At 35.9% G+C, this 25,912-nt stretch overlaps 1 protein-coding gene and 3 pseudogenes across 4 annotated transcripts; 1 reads left to right on the top strand and 3 right to left on the bottom strand.

The window, feature by feature from the left end:
• Positions 1 to 4,991: 4,991 nt before the first annotated feature.
• AT5G34849 lies at positions 4,992 to 9,215 on the bottom strand (annotated as a pseudogene; the record flags this gene model as incomplete). Its single annotated transcript has 1 exon — positions 4,992 to 9,215.
• Positions 9,216 to 17,518: 8,303 nt separating this feature from the next.
• Positions 17,519 to 18,714, bottom strand: AT5G34869 (uncharacterized protein). Its single transcript, NM_001085163.2, has one exon. It carries the CDS (start codon positions 18,552 to 18,554, stop codon positions 17,739 to 17,741), a length of 816 nt encoding a protein of 271 aa, NP_001078632.1. The 5' UTR covers positions 18,555 to 18,714; the 3' UTR covers positions 17,519 to 17,738.
• Positions 18,715 to 22,828: 4,114 nt separating this feature from the next.
• On the bottom strand, positions 22,829 to 23,851 carry AT5G34848 (annotated as a pseudogene). The gene has a single exon.
• A 169-nt stretch (positions 23,852 to 24,020) lies between these two features.
• Positions 24,021 to 25,280, top strand: AT5G34840 (annotated as a pseudogene; the record flags this gene model as incomplete). The annotated part of the gene is made up of 1 exon: positions 24,021 to 25,280.
• Between the last annotated feature and the right edge of the window lie 632 nt (positions 25,281 to 25,912).

Raw genomic sequence — 25,912 nt, 5'->3', positions numbered from 1 at the left:
ATATTCCTCATTATTATAATGATAATGCTTCGATGAAGGTTTTATGTAAAGTCCATGGATGGAGTGTTCGTAAGTATCCTAGACGAGTTTTGATGCGAATTTTTAAGTAACGAGTTTGAGCTTGAGCTTGAGTATCCTTGCGTTACTTATTTTTGATTCTCAAATTAAACTCGGCATTTACAGGGTTGCCAAAGCCTCTTGTGTTTGTAGTGTATAGGGATGAGTTTGAATTCATGTAGCCGCGCTTGAGTTGTGGTTAGGTTGGTAGGAGGTTTAAGAAAGGAGAAAACCCGTTTTACGAAGAGGCTTATCAAAGGGCAGTTTTAGATCAGATTTTGAGGATTGCGGGTAAATCTTTTGAGATGGTGCGATGAGATTCTGAAAATCTTTCATCTACGGCTCAAGAACTATCTATAGTCGTATGAGTTTCTTCTTGATAATATGGTCATTACCAACAATATGATGATATCTTGGCGGATTTAGGATGACAATAAACTTAACCAGATTAGTATCAACAATTGTATATATAGAAATTTAAAATAGGATTGAAGAGACTGAAAATAACTTTATTGTTTTAAGACCGTAAGTGTTTCTTTAAAATAGTTCTTTCCAAAGACGGAATATGTATTGTGTGTTTATACTTTTATGCTCATCAATCATCATAATCATAATCATCAGATAACCAATCTATTTCTCTTTTAACTAGAAATCCCTATCTTAACACTAAATTTTGTTATTCAGTTCTTTCACTCTTTGGGTTTAAGTAAGTGTAGCGTTTGAAAAAAGTATATACAATTTTTTTTCAGATTCTTCGCTCTGATCACGTTATTCTATTCTGAAAAATTTTCACGTTACATATTTACAATATTAAACAAATTAAGGACAACAATCTTTGAGTAACAAATAGGTCAAACACAAATATTTGTTAATATCCTAAAATTTTACTATACATATTACAAAAAATATAATTTAAACACTCACACATTGATAATAGTAAAAACATTAAAAAGACACACATTTCTATCATATAAAAATTATTCACCTTGGTAATAAATTCATTTTTATAGATCTAAACTGCTATAACTTTTTTAGTTTTGAATTTTCATTCAAGTTTTTGACATATGGTAATTTAAAATCATCATGGAGTTAAAGTCATTATAATTACATTGATATATATTAACTTCATAACTGATATATTACAAAAAATTCAGATTTATAGATCACTTATGTAAAAACTAATTGCATATTTTTTATAAGAAAATATTTAGATAAAAACTCACTCGTAGCGTGGGTCAAAACCTAGTCTATACTATATAAAAGTTGAAGTTATTTGCTTGTAAAGGCGTCTATGTAGGATTTAGAACGAACAATCGAGAGCTGCCACATCAATAATTAACATATTTAACATCTAATTAAGTGACATTATTGAAAATAGTAATTACCTTCTATTTAAAAAAAAATGAAAATAACAACCGAGTTTCTTATTTTAAACAACCGAATATATGTTAAGTTTCCAAAACAATTAAATGCTAAATCATATATGAAAATCATTCAAAGATGTTTGATAGAAAAATTCATAAAAACTTGAAAATATGTTAATCTTAGCTTTAGTTTAAATGATAAGGAAAAACCTATTAAAATGAGAAAAAAATACAATTAAAGTCAAGAAACTTTCTTCAACAAGAAAGAGAAATTCTACTAATCGGTAAAATGGAAAATATAAAAGTTTCTAATTTCTAAAGTAGTGGTTGATGTAAAAATACTCATATAAAACTGATGATTAAACATAGAAACTTCAATTAACGTTTTAAGTTCATTAAGAGATCAAAGAGAGTTTTAGTTCATTGAGAGAACAATTTATTGAATTAAGATGTGACATGCAACTTCTTCTCCTTCCGGTCAACTACTTCCCTCTTTGGTTTTTGATTAGTTGTCAAAAAGGTTTTATTAGGAAAGATGTTGTTGTTAGCGTCTTCCACTTATGGGAAGCAAGAAACCCCAAGAAAGGTGACTTACTTATGGGCCTCAAGGTTTTGCTTATCAACCAATCGAGATTAGCCATATCATTTGTTGCCATTTTTAAAGTTATTTTAGTCTTCCATATTAAGTTTTTTTTTGTATAAAGGAAAAAATTAATATATATATAGAAATAAAAAAATTGTTCGGTTAGACCTAGATCTCACATTATAAATAATATGCCTAGGGATCTCCATTCCGATCGTTCTTTAGTTGTCACTTCATTCATGTTTTTTCCTGCATATATTTTTGATTTTTAATATGATTTTTTACCTCTCAGGTTACGATGATGTGGACATACAATCATCAAAGTGTGTTTGTTTCATCGTACAAAAAGTCAGTCTCTAATCTAAACTATGTTTTGTATTTTGTCATGAATTTACATCCCTTTTTTTTACTGCTAGAAAGTAGAAACCCTAACGTATACTTACTTTCTAAAACACACAAATCTGTTATGAAGCTCAGGAAAAAAAACTGAAGTCCGCTCGCTCCAAAGTCATTATCGTCTCTGGTGGCTCTCTAAATGGAGAACGATGTCTAGATTGTAAAGGTATGTCTATCGTGATGAAATTGTAAAATAGAGTGTTTCTTATTGAAACAACCCCACCCTTTTTTAAAAAAAAACATAATTAAATATTCCCATAAATACTTAATTAAACCAACCAATAGAGCAACATTTAAACCGCAAGTTAAAAATACTATTTTATGAATAAATAAATAATTTAACCAACAAAACCAAGAACGACTAACAATCCTAACACAATCCTAACCGGTTCCAATAACCAAAACACAAATATAAACCAAACGAGTTCCTAGATCACACTTTATCTTTACCTGCACCAAAAAGAAAGAAATGCGTAAGTATTATCACAAATACTTAGTGAAACGATCCTCCCATCTACGAACTATATACACAAGCAATTAAAAGTGTATAATCACAAATACATCATAAACAAATCAGTCATTTAACAATTCACCAAAAAACACATTCACCACACCTACATACCATCACACAAAATAAATCATACAACCCAATCGCTCGGATAAGCTCATGGTCACACACTCACCTTAACAAATTGATTCTAACAACAATTAAACCCAGGAGAGACTCTCCTTACGTCTGAAACAGTCCAGAAACGTCCTACAACAAGTCACAACCAAAAGCAACCTTGAAGCAAACTGGACATGAAAAACAGAAACAAACAGTCTCAAAGACGAAACCCTAAAATACAAACCAACTGTTAACAATTAAATCCCTCCGGTGAAACGCTAGCCTTACACGTCACAAAGCTTCCCACAAAAACTCGTGCCAATCGGAAACCAGATGAGACTACGATCTCAGTTACAATCTCCGCTGGTCCTAATTCGCGTCTGAGAAAACGTATCTCATGAAACTGCGAATAACTCAACCAATTTTAATCCAAATCCACTTATGTAAACTGGAGAATAACGATAAAAGACTTGGAAATTCCTCTACCAAATTTCGTTACCTTTGACAACGATATGATATGTCGAAACCGTTTCTTCCCAAACCCTAATGATTTTGGTCTTCTCTTTCTCTCTCTTTTTCTCCTTTATAAAACGAAAAGTGGCTATCTAAAGCCTTAATTTCGAGTTTTCTTCTTTTAAAGGCACACTCTAGAGTTTCCAATTAACCCAATCGATTAAACCGGACGATTTAAATACAAATTCTAACCGATTTTTCGATTTACGGGCGTTACAATTCTCCCCCACTAACATAGATTCGTCCTCGAATCTAGCTTCACCCTTCCACTCCGGGGAACTCCGTGCAACCATCACTACGGTCCGCACTCCCTCCAACCAGACCCCCTCTAGGTCTCTCTATCCAGTCGATATACTCACGATTTACTAGTCATTGTTGTTCACAACTCACTCTCCACTCTCAGATCGCAATCTTCGAGCATAAACCGTCACTTTCAAGCATCGGCCTACGGTATCTCGGGTATCACACGTATTATCTTCCCTACTCAAAGTCAAACCCAGAGTTGTGTCGGCTCACTCTCAGCTACAAAGTCACCGAGTTACGACACTTGGAGAAAATAATACCTCAAAACTCGCTCTCGAGTCATCACGCTAAACCGTGCTCTCGGATCGTCACCCGAAGCCATCGTACCCCTTGCACTATAAACAGGGGCGGATCTATGTGCAAGGCTATATGGGCACGTGCCCTACACTACTCTTGAAAATTTTATGCTTATAGTTATAATTATTTTATTGAATCATGGTAAAATCAGACAAATTTTCAATAGTGCCCTAGGCTAAATAGACTTTTGATTCGTTTATTATCTCTTTCTTATTATTCCTTTGTTTTATTTATGGTAATTAACACTTTTTACTTTGCAATTTAGGTTTCTTTCCCCTCAACAACACTTTTTATTTCATTTTCTATAATCCAATATCCCACCATCAATACTAATTGTATATTTGATTCCCTAAGTTTCTTTCACTTTCCTTTTCTTAATGGTTATAACTTATAAGTAAAAATTTATATAAAATAGTTTAGCATAAAAATTTATCCCATCACAATAAACTTCAAAATCAATACAAAATTTACAAAAAAATTAGCATATGTAACATTTTTAGCCGTATTATATTACATATTTTATTTATACATTTTTGTTTTTGACAACAATTTATACATTATTTGTAAATAATTAGTGGTGCCCGAGTAGAATAACGTTCTAGATCCGCCACTGACTCTAAAGACACCAAGCCCCTCGAGTTACCGGTACCTCAGGAGCATATCCCGCTCCTCACGAGTCGTTGGGACCCTCATGTCCCTCGAGCAAACAATTCTAAACGCTTCCGAGCATATCTTCAGACTCTCTCATGGATTTGCGTAGGACACCTTTATACCTCACCATCCATCATATCCCCTCGGGAACACTCTTATGACCAATTCTCGGCTATCTCGTAAACACACCTATTTCTTAGGTTATTTACTTAACCTTTCCAAAAATAGACAAGTCCTTTATGGAAAACTTTCCATTCTTGGAAACCGCACAACACATTCTTAAATAAGACAACTCAAGTCAAATCTAAGAAAACAAATACTCATCTTATAAATCATCAAATGTCATGATCGTTACAACTCCAAACGAAAATAAAAATGAAAGAGAAATAAGAACAACAACTCAAAAGCTCAAAAACTCAACAACACTGAAACTGGAAACCAAGGAAAGGCAAATTCATGCAGTAACCTGCTTCTCGAACCACTTCTTGAACCTTGCCTTCATCCTCGCCTCTGGCTCCCAAGTCTCCTCTGTCACACCATCGCAGTCCCACAGGACTTTGATCAAAGGAATCTTCTTCCGCCGAAGTTCCTTGATCCTCTTCTCGAGAACCCTCACTGGTCTCGCCTTCAAAGTCATGTTGGGCTGAAGATCCTCTAAAATCTTAGCCAACACCTCATCATCCTTGTGAAGACACTTCCTCAGAATCGACACATGAAAGACCTTGTGAAACGCACGCATAACATCTGGCAACTCTAACCTGTATGCCCCTGGTCCCACCCTCTCAACAATCCTGAACGACCCATGTACCTCAGACTCAACTTAGTCTCTGAGATAGACCTGTTTGGACCTCGCAACATGGCCATCTTGAGATACACTTTGTCCCCAACCTCAAACTCAAGGTCTCTCCTCCTCTTGTCAGCATAACTCCACTGTCGATCCTGAGCTTCCTTCATGTTCAGCTTAAGAACCTGGATCCTCTCTGTGGTCTCCTGAACATAATCTGCACCATATATGCTCCTCTCCCCCACTTGGGTCCAGCATAACGGTGTCCTGCATGGCCTCCCATATAACGCCTCGAAAGGAGCCATACCAATACTCGCGTGATAGCTGTTGTTATAAGCAAACTCTACCAGACTCAAGTGATCCGTCCAATGACCTCCCCAATCCAAGACACACATCCGCAACATATCCTCAAGCGTCTGGATAGTCCTCTTAGATTGCCCATCTGTCTGAGGATGATAAGTCGTGCTCATCTGCACCTTAGTGCCCATCTCTGCCTGAAGGCTCTCCAAAACCCAAATGTAAACTTAGAGTCCATGTCTAACACAATACTCACATGTACTCCATGCAACTTCACGATCTCGCTCACATATTTCTTAGCCAATTCAGCCGCTCCATCTATTTTTCTGATGGCCAGAAAATAAGCTGACTTAGTCAGACGGTCAACGATCACCCAAATAGCATCTTTGGTTCGAGACACAGGCAACCCAACCACAAAATCCATCGTGATAAAATCCCACTTCCACTCAGGGATGGGTAAACTCACCCGGCATCTGATGCTCAGCCTTAACTAACTGGCAAACATCGCACTCTACGACCCAATTAGCTACATCCCTCTTCATCTCGACCCACTGATAGTACCGCTTGAGGTCTCGGTACATCTTAGTCGCTCCTGGATGAATGGAAAACATGCTTGCATGAGCCTCACTCAAGATCTCGCGTCTCAACTCCTCATCCTTAGGCACACAAACTCGCCCATGCACAAGGATAGTCCCATTAGCTGCAAACTGATACTTAGAGCCCTCTGCCTTAGAAGCCGCAATCAACCCCTCATCCTTCTCCTGAGCCAACCGCATTCTACTCAGAAGATCTGCTCGATCCACAGCTTCGAATCCCAATGGCTCCCCTACCACAACACACAACTGCAAAGCACCAATCTCATTCACCAAGGCCTCAACACTCTGCCCTGGTGCCACACCCACGCGCTTACGGCTCAACGCGTCTGCAACCACATTAGCCTTACGAGGATGCTAGGCTATCTCTAGATCATAATCAGCCACCAGCTCCATCTATCGCTTCTACCTCAGGTTCAGCTCTGGATAAGTGAAGATATACTTTAGACTCTTATGATCCGTGAACACCTGCATTTTCCCGCCATAAAGATAAAACTCCAAATCTTCAAGGCAAAGATTACTGCAACCATCTCCAAATCGTGAGTAGGATAGTTGTCCTCATGCTTCCTCAACTGCCGCAATGCATAGGTAATAACCTTCCCACGCTGCATCAAAACACAACCCAAACCAACTCTCGAGGCATCAGTATACACTATGTAAGGCTTTCCATGCTCTAGCAATGCTAACACTGGTGTACTCGTCAACATCTCCTTCAGGCTCAACACTGGAGCCATCCTGTAGGGTGCCTTAGACAACGGCGCTGTCCCTAGTTCCAATTCAATCGTGAAAGGATCAGACCGTGATGGTGGTAATCCCTACAACGATTGAAACACATCCTCGAACTCCTGAACAACCCGAATGTCGCTCACTGCTACATGCCCCACAGACTCCGGCATAGATATCATCACCAGGTAAGCCTTGCAGCCCTTCTCGATCATTTTCTCTGCCTGCACTGCTGAGATGACGAGACTCCCTGAGGTATGTCTTATTCCCTAATAAACCAACCTCCCCTCTGGCCGCTCAAAAGAAACTCTCCCACGGTGCCAGTTAAGATGTACTCTGTAATGATCCAACCAATCCATTCCCACAATAACATCATACAACTTTACAATACTGCTAATCAAATCTGTCGGCATCGACTCCCCTGCAATTTGAATATCCACACCCTTAGCTCACCCCAGAACCGCTAGAAACTGCCCTCCAGCAACCTTGACGGCTCCAAACTGCTCACCAGGATCCCCACGGATGTTGCCGCGCGAGGCACTCTCCAGGGTAATGAAGCAATGCGATGCTCCAGAGTCAAACAACACATGGGCCTCTACACCGCCCAGTAATAAGGTCCCTACACAAACCTCATGTGTTAAGAACCCTAACATTCATCACAAAACAATGATATCCAAAAACAACAGAAATAATTCACAAAGTCTGAGTCTTAGAAATCATAACAGTGATCGCTCTATTGCTGGTACCGCCTATCTCACGCGTAGTGTAACCTTGCGGTGCCGCTGCAATATGTGCTAACTGCTGCACATTTTGCTGCACTCCCTGTTGCACCTGCGCTCCCTGCCGGCTGTACTCTCGCCACTGCCATCCGCTGCAACTTAGGATAATTCGGCATGAGATGTCCTCTCTCCCTGTAGTGGTAGCACTCCCTCGTCTCAGCTCGCTGCGTGCAATCCGCTACCTTGTGGTCAAGGCTCCCACAAGAAAAACATCCTGCACGACCACCCTGTCCGGCTCTGGAAGGATGATCTCACCTCCTCTTCTGCCCCTACGCAGGCTTGCCGCCCTTGCTAGGTGCCACCTGATGTTGAGTCTTCTTCGGCTGTACCGCGGGAATCACTGCCACCACCTGCCTCTGAAGGTCCTCCTCTACCTCAGCAGCCGTCTCCACCAGTGCTGCTTTCGTGGTGTATTGCGATACTCTACACCGCACCCTCAAATCTGGTCGAAGTCCCCTCAAGAACTTCATCATCTGGGCCTAGTCATCTTTCATGCCCCGACCCGCAGACACCAAGAGTCGGTTAAACTTTCGATCATACTCTCGAACCGACCGCTCACCCTTTGTCAACTCAAGAAAACGCGTCTCCATACGGTCGAGCGCCTCCTGAGGAAAGTAATTGGCATTAAACTCAGTCACGAAATCTTCCCAAGACATATCCGCCTGCCTCCTCCTGGCAGTCACACTCCGCCACCATAGATATGCATCTCCCTCTAAAATGCACTGCCAAATCCACCCGATACTCCATCGGACATCTGTTCGAACCGAAATTCCGCTCAACCTGCGACCGCCAACTGTCAGCCTCCTCAGGACTAGTACCAGCAGAAAAATACTCGGTGCCAATCCTCTACAACTGCTCGATTGTCCTCAAATAAGATGGAACCTCCTCAGCAACCGCAGCCCTCTGCTGCACCTTCGCCACTCGTGGCGTAACTGGAGCCTGCACTGGTACCACACCTGGTAACCTCTCCAACAACTGCCTCAGCAGGCCCGCCAAACCAACTTCTGGAACCTGTGCTCCTCCGGCTGCGGCACCCATCACTCCTGGGTCCTCAGCACCAACGACATACACACCGGCACCGACACCAGCTCCACCAGTCCCCACTCCGGCTGCACCAGCTATATCGGCATCGAGACCGTCCCCAGCCCCGGGCTCCACAAACTCAGGCTGCGAACCCACACTCTGCGCAACTGTAGCACTGTAGCCATCACTCTCGCTGGTACCCTCGAGGACTCGTCCTCTACCGCGACCACGACCACGACCACGAACTTAGCTCCTCTAACCATCTGCGCTACTCAAGAACAAAAGGCTAAGAAACTAGAATAAACGAATATATCACAAACAACTTACAGTGGAATATCATTTAAGGCTCGGAGAAGATGATGCTAGGACTCCAACAACACACAATTGACTAAACACTCCATAATCAATCCTCAGTATGCTAACACCCTAGCTCATCTCACATCAATCATCAGGAAAATAATTCATCAGTTAATTTTTTCTACACATCCTAGAACCGTGATCGCTCTGATACCAAATTGAAACAACCCGACCATTTTTTTAAAAAACATAATTAAATATTCCCATAAATACTTAATTAAACCAACCAATAAAGCAACATTTAAACCGCAAGTCAAAAATACTATTTTATGAGTACATAAATAATTCAACCAACAAAACCAAGAATAACTAACAATTATAACACAACCCTAACCGGTTCCAATAACCAAAACACAAAAATAAACCAAACGAGTTCCTAGATCATCCTCTCTTCCTTGCCATGATTCCACAATCACACTTTATCTTTACCTGCACCAAAAAGAAAGAGATGCGTAAGTATTATCACAAATACTTAGTGAGGCGATCCTCCCATTTACGAACTATACACAAAAGCAATTAAAAGGGTATAATCACAAATACATCATAAACAAACCAGTCATTAAACAATTCACCCAAAAACACATTCACCACACCTACATACCATCACACAAAACAAATCACACAATCCGATCGCTTAGATAAGCTCATGGTCACGCATTCACCTTAACAAATTGATTCTAACAACAATTAAACCCAGGAGAGACATTTCTTGCGTCTGAAACAGTCCAGAAACGTCCTACAATAAATCACAACCAAAAGCAACCTTGAAGCAAACTGGACATGAAAAACAGAAACAAACAGTCTCAAAGACAAAACCCTAAACTACAAACCAGTCGTTAACTATTAAATCCCTCTGGTGAAACGCTAGCTTTAGACGTTACAAAGCTTCTCACGAAAACTCGTGCCGATCGGAAACCAGATGATATTACGATGTTAGTTACAATCCTTGCTGGTCCTAATTCGCGTCTGAGAAAACGTGTCTCACGAAACTGCGAATAACTCAACCAATTATAATCCAAATCCACTTCTGTAAACTGGAGAATATCGATAAAATACTTGGGAATAACTCTACTAAATTTCGTTACCTTTGAAAACGATTTGATATGTCGCAACCGTTTCCTCCCAAACCCTAATGATTCTGGTTCTTCTCTTTCTCTCTATTTTTCTCTTTTATAAAACGAAAAGTGGCTAACTAAAGCCCTAATTTTGAGTTTCTTTCTTTTATAGGCACACTCTAGGATTTCCAATTAACCCAACCGATTAAACCGGACGATTTAAGTATAAACCCTAACCGATTTTTCTATTTACGGGTGTTACACTTATGACTATACAATGCCAATTTTTTTTAGTATGAGCATTGGAAAGCTTGCCATGGATGGAAGATGAGCTTTTGCAAGTGTGTTTAGCAAATGTGTTATACCATTACAATTCGTCTTTGATTTGCATGGACTGCTTTTGGATTTGATTAAAATTTCGCAAGCTTAACAATCGTTTCCTTACTTGAATTGTAGTTTATATGTGAAATTTACACATTGATCAGTTTTATGATACAAATTTCATTTTTCTCTTTGTTCTTCACTTCTTTGATTTCTTGAGTTTTGTTGTTACTTGCAGCGTGAAAGGAGTAATCCTCATGACCTAAATAGAAAGAAGTTCAATATCATAGAAGGCATCTAGATATATAAAATACGTTTAGCTCGATAATCATTACTTTCATAGATTCATTATGTATGGTTTAAAAGTCGAGCCTATAAGCTCCTTAGGCTGTCATGAGATTTAAAACTACCAATCCGGATTAGCCATTGCATCAACTGACATTTTAAAAGTTATAAATTACTTAATTAAGATACTTTTAAAAAGCAAAAATACCAATAGATATGAAAAAATGTAAATTTTTAAAGAAAAACATATGTAAAAAAAAAAAAAACGTAAGACGTCTAAAAATAATCTCTTAATTTTTTGTAAAAAATTAAAAAAAAAAAAAGACAATAAAAGAAATATTTGAAATATGGATACATTTCTAACTATGATGTTGTGTTATTAAAAATGTAATATAAAAGTAATCAAATGTAAAGTTTTAATATTGTAAAGATTATTAAATTTATAAACCAAAAATCTAAAAATATGAAATAATTCTGAATATAATTTTGTTATGAAATTCATAAAAATGAAAATAACAAAATGTAAATTTATTTGTAAATTTTATTACTTTAGAAAATAGGATATTTATTATAAAAACATCATTATTAGTCTTACAAAAATTTCTTATTCCAACTTTAATTATAAAAGTCGAAGTGATGAGCTTTTAAGGCCGTCTACATGGGATTTAAAACGACCAATTAAAGTTAGCAATCACATTGAATATTTTAGTCATCTCATTAATTAATATTTTAATTTTTATTATTATTTTATGTACAAAGATATTTGTAAAAAGGAAAAAAACAATATATGAAAAATAGAAATGTAAATTTTTGGAAAATAATATATGAAATATATTAAACTTATATTATTATTTTTATTTGTTAATCTTCTTATCTTCTAAAAAAGAAGAAATATTCATAGGAAAATATATTTGATTAACACTAGACCTAAACGAGCTAGTCACATGGATTGAAGGTGGAGCTGATGATGATGACAATCTTGAGCCTACTCTGCATTACGTGGTATTTAACGGTGTTGGTGTTGAAGAGTCACAAGATGTGAAAACTGTAACTCCTGCGCCATGTCAAAGGATCAATATCGAGGTGGTGGAGAAGATTCCATCAAGTGCATTGGTTAGGGAATGCATGAAGTGTTTGAACTCCATGGAAGAGGTTGAGAAAGGTAGTGATCTTTACATGTTTGCGATGGATTTATTTATGAACAAAGAGTGCAGATAGATGTTCTTGTTGTTGGAGACCTCAAATTTGAGAATGACTTGGATGCTTAGACGTCAATCTTGTGGCTCTACCATTGCTGCCTAAGATCCTCTTATTCTCCTACACTTCTGCTTATGTCTTATAATTATGCTTAAAACTCTTTATTTTCTTTTGAAGAAAACAGTTTATGTGTTTACTAGATAAGGACCCGTCCGATGGATCGATTTATATTCTTATAACTAAAATCAAATTTACCAAAAATAATACTTAACAAAATTGTAAGTGTAAATTATCTTTTAAAAGTAAATTTATTTTTTGGTTATTTTCACTGTTATATTGTTTTCTTACTACTAAAATTATTGATTAAAAACTTTCAATATCATATAGTAATAACTCAAAATTATTTGAATGAAAAATATATTACATATCAATAACTCTTGGTATACTTATATGAAAACTAAATTAAAAATCGTTATCATAAAGTTGGCGAATAAAACCAAAATGGTTTTCAAATTAGACATATTAAAAATATAAAGATGATCAATCAATGTCGACTAGATGTCTCAGGACAAAACTCCCAGACACCTATTTATACAAAACGAAATTAAATGATAATAGACGGGCCAGTAACCTAATCGCCCGACCCATAGAGTGATAATGGGCCGAGATGGGCTTCGTGATCCGATGGAGCTCCAGGCCGTTTCCAAACACTTCTTCTTCTCCTCTTCTCTTCATTGTTCTCAGCTTGTCTGGTTGAGTGCGGATTTGAGTCGACTCTGAATATGTGGTCGAGTGCTTGATCGAGTGATGGCGATGATTGGTGAAGGATATACTCGACCAGGGGGTCGAGTGATGTCATCGAGTGGCCTGAGCTGCTGTTACTCGACCAGGGGGTCGAGTAGATGGAAGAATGGCTCCAATGTCACTCGACCTGGGGGTCGAGTATGGTGCTGGATGTACTCGACCTGGGGTCGAGTATGTCCTCTAGTTCCGGCTCGCTTCTTCCAGTTTGCTCGCCAACAGCTCTAAATCACCTGAAAACAACTCAAAAATGCAATATGTATGCAAAGCTAACCTAATCATACAAAGTTTGCAAGAATGATGAGAAATGATATAAAACAGTGATGAATGATGAAACTAGACTCAAAACGATGATGAATGAACACTGAAAACATGCAAATTATAGACATATCATTATGTACGAGATAAAATGATTGAAAGAAATTATTGTGTAAATATATTGGGCTCTGATATTTGTTTGTATACAATTTACTTTAATTTACGTTTATTTCGTGTAAGAATACGTTTCACCCATGAAATATTTGAATCTGGAAAAATGATTTAATATTTTTGATTTTTTTTGAAATATTCTGATTTAGGCGGGTTATTAAGATTTTCTATAATTAGATCAAACAATAATTAGATTAGAGACTAAAATCGGAGGAGAATTCAAATTGTTATATATACAACATTTTAATCGGAGGAGAATTCAAACTGTTATGTTCTTGTATATATAATGAATTTTAACTTTTAGGATTATGTTGGGCTGGCGTGGAATCTGTGTGGGAAAAGACTTACTCAAGACCCATCTGGGCAAATCTATTGGCTCCGGGTCAGATTCTTTGGTGTGGAAGGATCCCTGGATCTCTTTATCCTCCTCCACAACCCCCATGGGTCCTCCTACAGAGCAATCACAGCAAATGAAAGTTGAGGATCTCATTTCTCCAATTTCGAAGACTTGGGACAGAATGAAGATCTCTCAGATCCTACCACAGTATGAACAACAAATCTTAGAACTAAGACCCAGTAGATTTGGTGCAAAAGATAGATATGTATGGCTTCTTACTAAGTCAGGAGAGTACAGTGCAAAAAGCGGCTACCATGCAGCTTCATCATCCAAAACTTCTTTGCCACACCTGCCTAGCTCACCTCTTGTTTTCAACTGGAACAAGGAAATCTGGAATAAACATTGCTCACCAAAAGTCAAGTTTTTTCTCTGGAAAGCTATGAAAAATGCATTACCTGTGGGAGCAAATTTGAGAGCTCGGTGGATCAATCCTGACGCTTTCTGCCCTCACTGTGGCGACGAAGAGACTTGCCTCCATATGTTGTTTCATTGTCAGTTCGCTCAGCAAGTTTGGCTTCAAACACCCTTCAAGATAAGCCTCTCTCCCTCCCGAATCTCAAGTTTGAAGCAGGGGCTTGAAGCGTCTAACCATCTCAAAGTTCTCCCGCCTATCGGGCTAAACCACGGTCCTCTTTTCCCCTGGATTCTATGGATGATCTGGATCTGCAGGAATAAGATGATTTTTGAGAAAAAGCAGCAATCAAGTGGAGACCTAATCACCCAAGCAATTACCTATGCTAAAGAATGGAATGAGGCTCAGATCCAACCCATCCGAAACCCACTCTTACCGCCAAGCCCTCTATCCTCGCCTCTTGGTGTGGAGCCTGTTGACATCGAAACAACGATCTGTTTTACAGATGCAGCTTGGAGGGATTCAGGAGATGCGGGATATGGCTGGACTTTTGTGAACTTCTCCACTCAATTCGAATCGCAGGGACAAGCCACGGGAAAGAAGATCTGCTCACCTCTAATGGCAGAAGCCTCTGCGCTCTTCCTTGCAATTCATCAGGCTGTGGATTTTGGTTTCAAAAAACTCTCACTAGCTTCAGACTCGCAACAGCTGGTCAAAGCACTTAATGGGGAGCCCCAACCGGAGGAGCTCCGAGGGATTCTTCACGACATCCTTACCCTTTCTCTCTATTTTGATGAGATCTGTTTTCGTTATGTTAAAAGAGCGAGCAATGTTTCGGCAGATACTATAGCCAAAGCAGCATTAAACTCTATTTCAGCTGTACCTTTTTGCAATTAATGAGATCACCATCGGTTGACAAAAAAAAGGATTATGTTGGGCATGTTATTTCACTACTCATTCATAAAATTATAATATGCTTGAAATGATGCAATAAGATATTTGTTTCTTGTATATATACAACTTTATCCTTTACATACAACAGAAAATAAATAATAATAATAATTAATATGACTAATTATAACGAGTGAATGTTCATAATAAGTTTATTGTAACGCTCAAAAAATTTAAAAGAATTTTCGGAACATCAATTAAAATGAAATAATAAAAATACCAACATTCCCATAATGTATAAAGTTTAAAATCTAAAAAAACAAACTCCAGATCTAAAAAAGAAACAAAACAAATCAAAAACGTTGGAAAATCTACCAATTCTCGCTCTACGATAAAAATACAAACTCTAAACCTCAGATGCACGCTCCACCTCCTCAATGATCTCTGCACGGAATCAGAATTTATCTGAGCGAAAAATCGCCCAATGAGACTACAAACCGGACAAACAAGTACCAACACGGTCTGATCCCGTACAGAATAATATTTACGTGTTGTTACTAACAGACATAAATTTCAATTCAATTAATTTTAGATAAAGTAAACACATAACTTATACTATAAAAATATATGATCAAATCATTAGAACATAATAATATCAGTAGAGCAAAATAATGACAGCAGAACAGAATAATACATCAGAACTGAACGACCAGGTTTCTAGCAATGCATGTCGAAATGGTAAAATCCCGGTATTGGTTGACCCAAACCATATACTAACAGAATATTTACATAATATACTCGATAGGGATGCTGGCCCCTAACGAGGTGATAAGGAAGTACGGTCCATACCATTAACCGACCTCAATACAACTAATAGACTAACAAAATACAAACTACATTTGTTGGCGATACCGACCGCCACAGATTCTTCAATAGAGCTAGCAAAATCAGAGTCGCATGCTGATACCGGTCTTAGGAGAATAACATATTTCATCATAAGAATCATATTCAGAATAATCACATTAAATCAAATAATCAATTTTCAGAATTCACATGTTCAAATAATCCAAATGTTCTTTCTATTTTATTCTCAAATATTATACAAATGTACATCGGTCTTAACAAAATAACATATCTTATTATTATAATCATAACCAAATTAATTATGAAAGCAAGCAAATCAATTTTCAGAATATAAAAATATTTCATTTATTCTTTTTATCATACTCCTAAAATATTATACAAATGTATAATAACTAATAAGGGAGTTAGAATTCACTTGAAAAATATTTTCAGATTGACGGACGGTTAGCAGCAATTCTACCCACGCTCCAAATCCTCAATTAATTCTCCTAAATTCAGCCGTAGATTATTAAATTACGTACCATATACCATTAGAAAGATTAAATCAAGTTCAATCTTATTCATGTATCAGACTTTCCAAAACCGATATAAACAAAGCCGAACCGGTCCAAACTACTATCGGTTTAAATTCAAAACTCAGCCAATTCAAAATTCTTTTTTCAATCGAGTATTCTACATAGCCATACTATAACAAAATCGGTTTCAAACTTTAAGAACTGGTGTATAAAAATCCCAATTTGACCATGAATCAACAAAATCGAAAATACTTGCCAATCAGATTTCTATCAATTCCGACTTTCGTTTAATGAGATGTCACTAGCGATGGATTCATATGAATGAGGGCTTTCTAGGAAGGTATAGAACAACTCCTAATTCTCCCCAAAGCTCTTAGGGAGACTGAAAACAACTTAGTACTAAACCACCAACAATAGATGCCACCACCAACCAAAAGTTTCAAATTGACAATGGATGTGGCTTCTAATTCATTGGGGCTTTAAAACGCATAAATATACAACATATTAGGGTTAAGAAACGAAGATTCAATTTGCCAAAAACTCTCCTTCATTTTTGGAAAGGATCAATTCGATTTCTACCTCTTTTCACGTTCTTTGCATTTCGGTCCCCGGTCTTTTATCTAGTTACAGATTCTACCCCAGACTTTTGAATTTCTCAGATATTTCCCTGAAATTAGATAGTTTCAAAACGATCAATTTAACCCATAATCTGATTCTTCATTTTCTTTTAATTACGTGCGTTACATATACAAGAAAAAATCATTGTCGTATATGTTCCAATATATACATATATATATAAACATGCTTATAATAAGTAGTCATATGATCTTTTGATTGATATATATATATATATATATATATATATATACTTTATATTTTATTTTTTATTTTTTATTTTTTTTTTATTGTGCAAACAATCACTTCATTAGATTAGTACCTCACAAGAGGCATGTTCATACAACTTGAAAGTGACAAAATACATAAGTAAGGATAGAGACTCAAAGAGTTTTCCAAAGAGATGCACAACTTTGAAAGGCTTGCAATGTTTGAAAGATCTTTTGATGTCTTGAAGGATCCAATTATGAAGACGAGCTTCGAAAAATCCCCGACCAACAAGTGGTCATAAAGAGCTCGCGCGAATAACGCCAAAGAGCTTTTGTTAAGGTGCTCCATAAAGGAGACTAAGGGTTTGCAAGGATGGTTTTGCAAGGATGGTTTCTCTATGGTTTGTAGGAGTCGCCAAAAGTAATCACAAGGCCAAAAGAAGGATAGTAAAGCGAGGCTAGAGTGTAGTCCACGTCCATTCAATCCAAGGCAATGAATATCCGATTTAAGAGGACTTGAGATAAGGTTAGATTGAACATACCGAGGCGGTTTCTCCAAAATGGTTCGAGAGTGTTGATATGCATCGCCCAATAAGTATGAGGCGGAATGATTAAGCTTGAACTTGAAAAAGTTGTTACTCGAACTATGAGTCCCAACTGAGCAAAATGGTGACCAGAATCACGCAAGCTATGGGTCGAGTGTAGCATTAATCCAAGAAGCTTCAAAGATAATTTTTCATCGGATAGCAAGAAAACTTCTAGATTCAACAGGTTTCGTGATTGATAGTGACAAATCCAGCCTAAAGATATCACTACTACCCTAACGTGGCGTCCACTACCAGTCATAATTGAGCAGGACATCTTTAGAATTGAATTTGGCAAGTTGATGAACGACACAGACCTGAGGAAAGCAAGGGGAGCAACTAGACAGCTTTGAGAGACGTCGTGCGCCGTCGACGAACTCACCGGAATAGGTGCAACAGACGGTCCAAGAGATACTCTTGCCATCAACGAAATTCGGTGAGTACAAACTGTTTGTGCCATTGGTGATGGTCCAGATCTAGAGCTAGAAAGTTCTGATTTTTCCAATGATGCGCAAATAGACTTAGATGACTCTTCTTCCGATATAAACCTCTGCGAGAAGAAGCTTGGGAAAACAAATTCGCCGAGAAGATCCATCAGATAAGAAGAGAGGAGATAGAGATGTTGAAAATGAAGCTGAAGCATGACGGGAGCAGAGATTCGAGATTTCGGCAAAATTCCGATGAGACTAGAAATAAACAAAAACAGGATCATGAGACATAGGAGACAACGAAGATGGTGAGCAAAAGGTCCTGCGACGTCGACCGGAGCCGACGCCGCCGAAAATTGAGTTCTCGGTGATTGTGCCAGAGAGCAAAAGCGGCTAGGGCGAACATCAATTGGATGTGAGATGATTGATATATTGTTATTACACAAAATTTATCGTAGTAAATTACAAAATTTATTGTATTGTTATTTGAAATCAGAAATTTGCTTATGTATTATGAAATGTAATATATTTTTAATATTATTTGAACCAATGATTTTTTGCATTAAAATTATTATTATCCACACATTGATTGATTTATTAATTTTAATTGATATTATATGTTTTAGAAATAATTTCATTTATAAATGTATTGGTAATATTTGATAATAAAAAATAAATGTAGTTTATATATTAAACTCTTTTTAAACATAATTTTTTATGTTTATATATAAAAAATGAAGGTACTTATATGAGTTCCGAAAGATTACTTGCATAATTATTATGATGTTTTTCGTTGAAATTTTGTTTTTAATTATTTACTATTTGTAATTGGAAAATGTTTTTTAATTTTTGTTTAATTAGTTGAGTGAAAATATGTGGTAGTTATACTAATGGCAAATTCTCTATAACCAGCAATAGTGTCTTGTATGGTTGTTTTAAAAGATTGTCGTGTACGATTTCCTCGTGAACCACTTCCAACAGAAATTTGTGCGCTTCTCCCAGATCTTTGTGAACTACTTCCACGTCTACCTGTTGACTGCAAATTAGGCCTAATTCGTTGTTGGTTTCTAGGAGCAGAATTTTGGAACGTTTCATCACCATCAATAGCAGCACGATACACTTTTTCTTCTTCTTGTGTCTCGGGAACTTGTGTTGCTGGCACATTACCACTATCAGCGTCTGAGTCATCATCGCTTTCTTCATCAATTGCTTGCTCGTTGATTAATTGTTCTCTTCTTTGCCGAGATGAATGCTGCGGTTGGGACTGAACATCATCTAACACTAAACATCGTTTCATCACGTCCCAAAACTCAGGCGGCTTTCGGTAGAAACTTTTTGTTAATTCACATCCCTAAAATTATAGAATCAATTAGATTCTTATACCAAAATTTTAAAAGATATTTTTCTGAGTAAAAAAGTTAGATGTATTTACAAACTCTTGTTCTCTCCACCATACGTCAGATGCAAATATCATTGATGTCTCAGGATCAACAGTGATGCCAGTTTTATGTGTAAGAAACTTCCATCTTTTGTAACTTTTTTTGAATTCATCAAGCTTGTTTTTGAAGAAAACATAAGTTATATTCATGTCGAACGCTTAATTGAACTTTTCAACCATATACTCTCTACCGATAGAAGTCAGATGCTTAAGAGTATAATTATTCATGGCAATTGCTTCGTCGAACAATTGTATTAATGTTTTTTTCTTGAATGTATGATCATTTGTACTTGTCTTTGTTCTGCAAATTTAGTGAATAAAGTGTAATTTACTATGTCAAATTTTAGTAAATATTTTTCTTTTAGAAAATACAATTAAAAGTAAATTTACCCGCACTGTTGTTTCTGAGGGAAGAGCTGAAACTTCGGGATGAGTTGAACCTGTTCTTGTGGAAGGATTTGTGTTCCGTCGACGATTAGATGACATATCTGCAATCATTAAAATCGAAATAATTTTCCTTTAACAAATTTGATAAGCAAATATCATTTATTTTCATTTTATTAATAAATTCAAGTATATATATTCAAGTACAAAATATATTTAATATATATAATCTTTATTTTATATCAAATAACTAAGAAATGATACGAAACATTTCAAAATTGAAATTAGTTACATAATTAACGGACATGTATAATTAGACAAACCAAGTTACATGGATTACAAATTAGCGAATAATATTAATTTGACTAATACATCCAAACTCCGCGATGTATATTTATCTTAACAATTGCTATGATAATTAACGAATCATTCTTTCTTTCTAACTTAAGTTATTAAGTAACTACATAAACTAATAACCTATTACTATAAAAAAAAAAAAAAATTAAAACCACAAATTTATAGATATGGAATCAAATAGTCTCTTTTCAATTATTAGAAACTTAAAAATAAAGATATATATATATATATATATACTGTATATATCTAATAGAGATGATGAAATATAAACTACAAAGATATAGTATAATTATTAAATAATAGTTAAAGTAGATATTAATTAAATACATGAATATTGTAATTAATTATTACTATATAAATAAGTTAACAAGAGAGAGAATCATGGTGGTGATGTTAATTTAGCATAAATAGAAAAAATTAATGAGATATCTTGAAATACTTACCTTAAATGTAGAAATAGTTAGAGAAATGTGAAGATAGTTTAGGAAAAAGAAGTTTTTGCTTTCTTATACGGAAGAGAGAGATGTGTGGAGAGATGTGTGTATATATAAGAAAACTCTTACATTAAAAAATAAAAAAATAAAGATGCATTTACTCAACTCATTGGCGTTATTGTATTGGACCACATGTAAAAGGGTGTCTGATTTTGAAACGCGTTCCACCCCATTATATGTCTAAAATTTGCGGGGTTTTTTCTCCCTCTTTTTCCGAAAAACACAAAATATTATTAATTTGTCTTGATTGGTGTAAAAGTGCGGTTTTCAAAAAAAGAAAAATCAATTACGCGAAGTTAACGTTACCAATCAAGACCTAAATATTGTCAAATTAAAGACAAAAAAACACTAAATCAACTTGTAGATTCAGAAAACTAAAGCGTCAGGTCTAGGGATAATCTCAGGAATTAGACAAACTGTATATCTAGTTATGTTTAGGATTGTTAACACGCCGTTCTAGAACTCAAAATCACTTATGTAGAGTAACCGATGTTAGCCCGCATTACTCACTATGCCTACTAACTAAGGATTCCGACGTTAGCCCGCAAATCCCTAATTCTAAACATGCATTATTATCAGGTTTGATTAGTTCACCTACGTATCTAGACCAACGTTAATACACATCTTAAATATTAGGCTCTTCTATAATAGTTCTAACAATAAGAAGCCTTTCGGAATTACCTATTACCTAAGATCAAGTTCTAGACGATCAATCTAGAACTAGTAGTAATAACAATTAAGATGAAAACTCTAAAAATAATCCTTACATGTTATCGATCTACTAATCCATCTAAATCCCTATTGAAATACCCTAAACCCAACAAGAAGACTACTCAGACATGATTAAAGAACTACAAATCATAATGTGACTAAATTGCATTGAATTATGATAAAAGATAGATATAAAACAGTTCAGAATCTTTTCTCCCAAAGTATAAATCTCTCACACAAAACTTGCTTAGGTCTAAACAATGACATTAAAGAAAATAGGTTACTAAAAATGTGCAGGGTCTATATTGCAAATAAAGAAAATTTCTGGAGCTTATGCAATTCTTGAAGACTTGATGAAACGTGGGAAATTCCTTTGTCGATAAAGGTGTCGATCGATACTGATGTGATCTCGATCGACACCAACATGTGAATAACGTATTTGTTGGTCTTCTTTGCTAGAAAACTTCCAAATTTTTTTATTATGCTCCATACCTCTCAAAAGTAGATATGCACCTGTAAAGATTCAAAAGCATACGAAAATAACTAGAAAGACTCTAAAAATCATTGTAACGTTATGTTACAAATCAGTAAAAACCATGATACATCATGTTCCATACTAGATATCGACACGCCGTACACCATAAGACGATTTGATTACTAAAATTTATGATTTTTCGAATTTTATGGTTATGTATTATATAGAAAAGTTTGAAAATTGTATAAATTTTTTTAAAAAGGAAAAAAGATTACCTTCAAGTAATTGTTCTGTGAAATAATAATTGTTTTTATTCAGTTTTGGGAATTGTATGACACTAATGTTTTCACTAGGCTATCATAATATGTTCCATACTAGAGATCGACCCGCTGTACACCACATGACAATTTTTTCTTTAAATATAGACAAAGATTCATGTGTGCATGATATAGCGGCTAAAACTATAACAAACAATGACGAACGCCCGAGTTGCGGTTACATGATTTGTGCTCAAAGTATTATTGGGTAGAGCTTTGGGTTTTCGCATATACGAAGACGATTTTTCCGGTTCCACATAATTTTCAATTGGTTGTCCCCGAGGAGATAATGAAACTGCTAGCATATCCTCCAAATTTTGAGGTTAAACAAGGAAGAAGACAAGGATAAAGGTGTCTTGGAACCAAAAATCTGGTTCTACATTTGTGAATTTGATGCCAAAATTCCAGTAAAAAAATGTTCTAAAAGTGTTTGCTAATTGTGTAAAAACAAGGAGCTGTTTTTGGAAGACAACTCTTTAGAAGCGGGTGAGGAAGCTGAGGCTGTGGCAAAAACTAATGTTGTGGAGGACGGGGTTGGTCACAACTCTATAGAAGCTGGTGAGGAAATGAGGTGGTGGAAGAAGCTAACGCTATTTTAGAGAAGGAGGTTAGTCCTGATGGTTTGGAAAGTGCTAAGGATGTTGTGGATGTGGAGGAAGAGGCCGACCCTTGTTGTTTGGAAATAGATATGGTTGTAGCGAAGGCTGTTGTGGATGTGGAGGATGAGTTTTGTCCTACTGGTTTGAAAACAACTAAGACTGTTTTGGATGTGGAGAAGAAGGTTGGTTTTGGTGGTTTGGAAACATGTAAGGGTGTGGAGGAGGAGGTTAGTCTTGGTGGTTTGGAAACAACTAAGGTTGTTGTGGATGGTTTGGATGAAGCTAAGGTTATCGTGCATGTTAGTGATGTGGAGGAGGAGGTTGGTCCTGCTGGTTTGGAAATAGATAAAGCTATTATGGATGTGGAGGAGAAGTTTGGTCTTCGTGGTTTAGATGAACCTAAGATTGTTGTTACTACTGAAGATCTTGAGGAGATGGATGGATCAGATTCATGAGAGTATAAAAGGGATAATATTACCAATGATTGATGAAACGAGGATTCATTCCCTACAAATGAAGGTATGGAAAGGCATTGTTTACCATGCGGTTGAGAAGATAATTGGGACCATGCGATTGAGAAGATAATTGGGACAACTGGGGAAGGTACTTTGGAATTTCTAAATCATACATTTTGCTTATGGTGGGTACTATAATAGTATTAGAGAAGATGTAGTTTGGAATTCTACCAAAGAAGATGAAAAAGTGTATTCATTAATTTTGATTAATTTTGAAGAAATCAAAAGAAGAGGTAACATATGCAAAGTTGATTGAGAAGATTTGAAGGAAGAGAAATGTAGATGAGACTTCGACAAATCCTAAAGTGAGTTACTTTCCCTTCTCATTTCAAGGACGTAAGGGAATACCAAATTATATTCGGGATGATGAAGATCTAGAGTGGTATTTTGAGGATGTGAGTGAAGAAGTAGAAGTGTATTGCATGTTAAAGTTAACAATGATGTTGAACCAAATTTGAAGATGGATGAGAATGAACAATTTGATCAAGTATTAAGAGAGGAATTGGTTAGACAAAATGTTGCAAATAATGAAGATATATCTCTTATTGGTGGAGCGGATGAGATTGATGGTGGTGTCCTTGCTATGTATGTAGGAGAGCCATCAGAACAATATCTTGTTATGGTGGAGAATGAGGATAGATATTTAGAATGAAATGCGTGTGGACCAATATTATGAGATTATGTGTTTGAAATTATGATAGGCCAAGAATTTGGATGCAATATAAAGTTTAGTTGAAAAGGTTGTACATAACAATGTCTTTGAGTTTGTTGTGAATAAATCAGAGCCGTTGAGATATGTGGTTGTAGGTTCAGAAGCACATAATGGATGCGATGATATTAAAAAGAGAGGCATACCGACTATGGTTACTTCGTTATTGGTTGAAGATTATCCGAGATAAATTGCCACTCCAATCCAAAAGCTCTTATTGAATTGGTTCAAGGAAGATTTGGTGTGCAAGTCACATATATTATAGCGCGTGGAGAGGAGAAAGAGAAGAAGCAAATGATATTAAAGGTTCCCAAGAGAAAGGTTTTAGGTTTGTGCATTGTTATATGTACATGATTCAAAAGATGAATCATGATTCAGTTTATTATGTGGAAGTAGATGAGGAAAATAAGTTTAAGTAATTGTTTTTCGCTTAAAGAGCTTCCATTGAAGGCTTCCGAGTTATGAGAAAAGTCATCATTGTGGATAAAACTCATATGAAGACTGCATATGGCGGAGTTCTAATTGTATCTACGGCTCAAAATCCCGATCATCACCATTATCTGATTGCTTTTGGTGTAGTGGATGGTGAGCAAAATTGATAGTTGGAATTGGTTTCCCAAGAAGCTCAAATCGATTATACTAGATGACCATGAAATTGTGTTTTTTTCGAATAGAAACCAAAATCTCCTTGAGGCAATAGCCTATATCTGATCCATTGTCCACCATGGATATTGCATCTACCATTTGTCTCAAAACTTGAAATTAAAGGTTTATAAAGTAAACAAAGGCATTTGTGCAAAAAGTTTAGGGAATGTGCTCGAGCTTATATGGAGGTTGAGTTTTTAAGGCTTTATAGAGTTTGATCGACTACATATCATTTGGCACGCACATATCGAGATGATTATGCGGATGTGACAAAATGGGCTTGATGTTATTTTGGAGGAGAAAAGTACAACATAGACACAATAAATTCAGTAAAATCTATAAATAGTATTTTTAAGTAAGTATTTAAAGTAATAAACTTTTTAATATAATACTAATTGAAGGTATAATTTTATAACATTTTCAACAAGTATATCTCCATAACTAATATATTTGATATGATAATAAATAAATTTGAAACTTTCTTAGATGACACAAATATATATAGTTCTATTACATGACAAAAATATTATTATATAACAAAACTGAATTAATATTTTAATTAACCAAATTATTCCATCACTCAGCTTTATTTTCGTTTGAATATTTATCTATTATTTCTTTATAGACTTTTATGTTTTGTATGAGGTAAGATAAAGAAAATTTATAACGAGTATATGAAAATATTATATAATATATATATTTTCTTTATATATAGTATACCACTTCTAATTATTAATTTCTATTGATTTCTATTTAATTTATATTGAATTAATATTTCTATTAACCAAATTTTACTATTATATATATATATATATTTTATTTTTTTTGAAGATTTATAAGTAAGAATTTACCTTGATTGGGGTATTGACATATCTCCGGTTGAGATAGTATCTCCCATATAACCATTTTGAAAATTTTATTCCGCTTCACCTGCTTGAAATATATTATCTTCTAGAGTTTCTTCGGCCTCATAGTATTGGTGTCTGTGCTCGAACTCC

The sequence above is a fragment of the Arabidopsis thaliana genome, chromosome 5 (assembly GCF_000001735.4).
Source record: "Arabidopsis thaliana chromosome 5, partial sequence".
Classification (NCBI taxonomy): domain Eukaryota; kingdom Viridiplantae; phylum Streptophyta; class Magnoliopsida; order Brassicales; family Brassicaceae; genus Arabidopsis; species Arabidopsis thaliana.
This window is presented reverse-complemented; position numbering and strand designations above follow the sequence as displayed.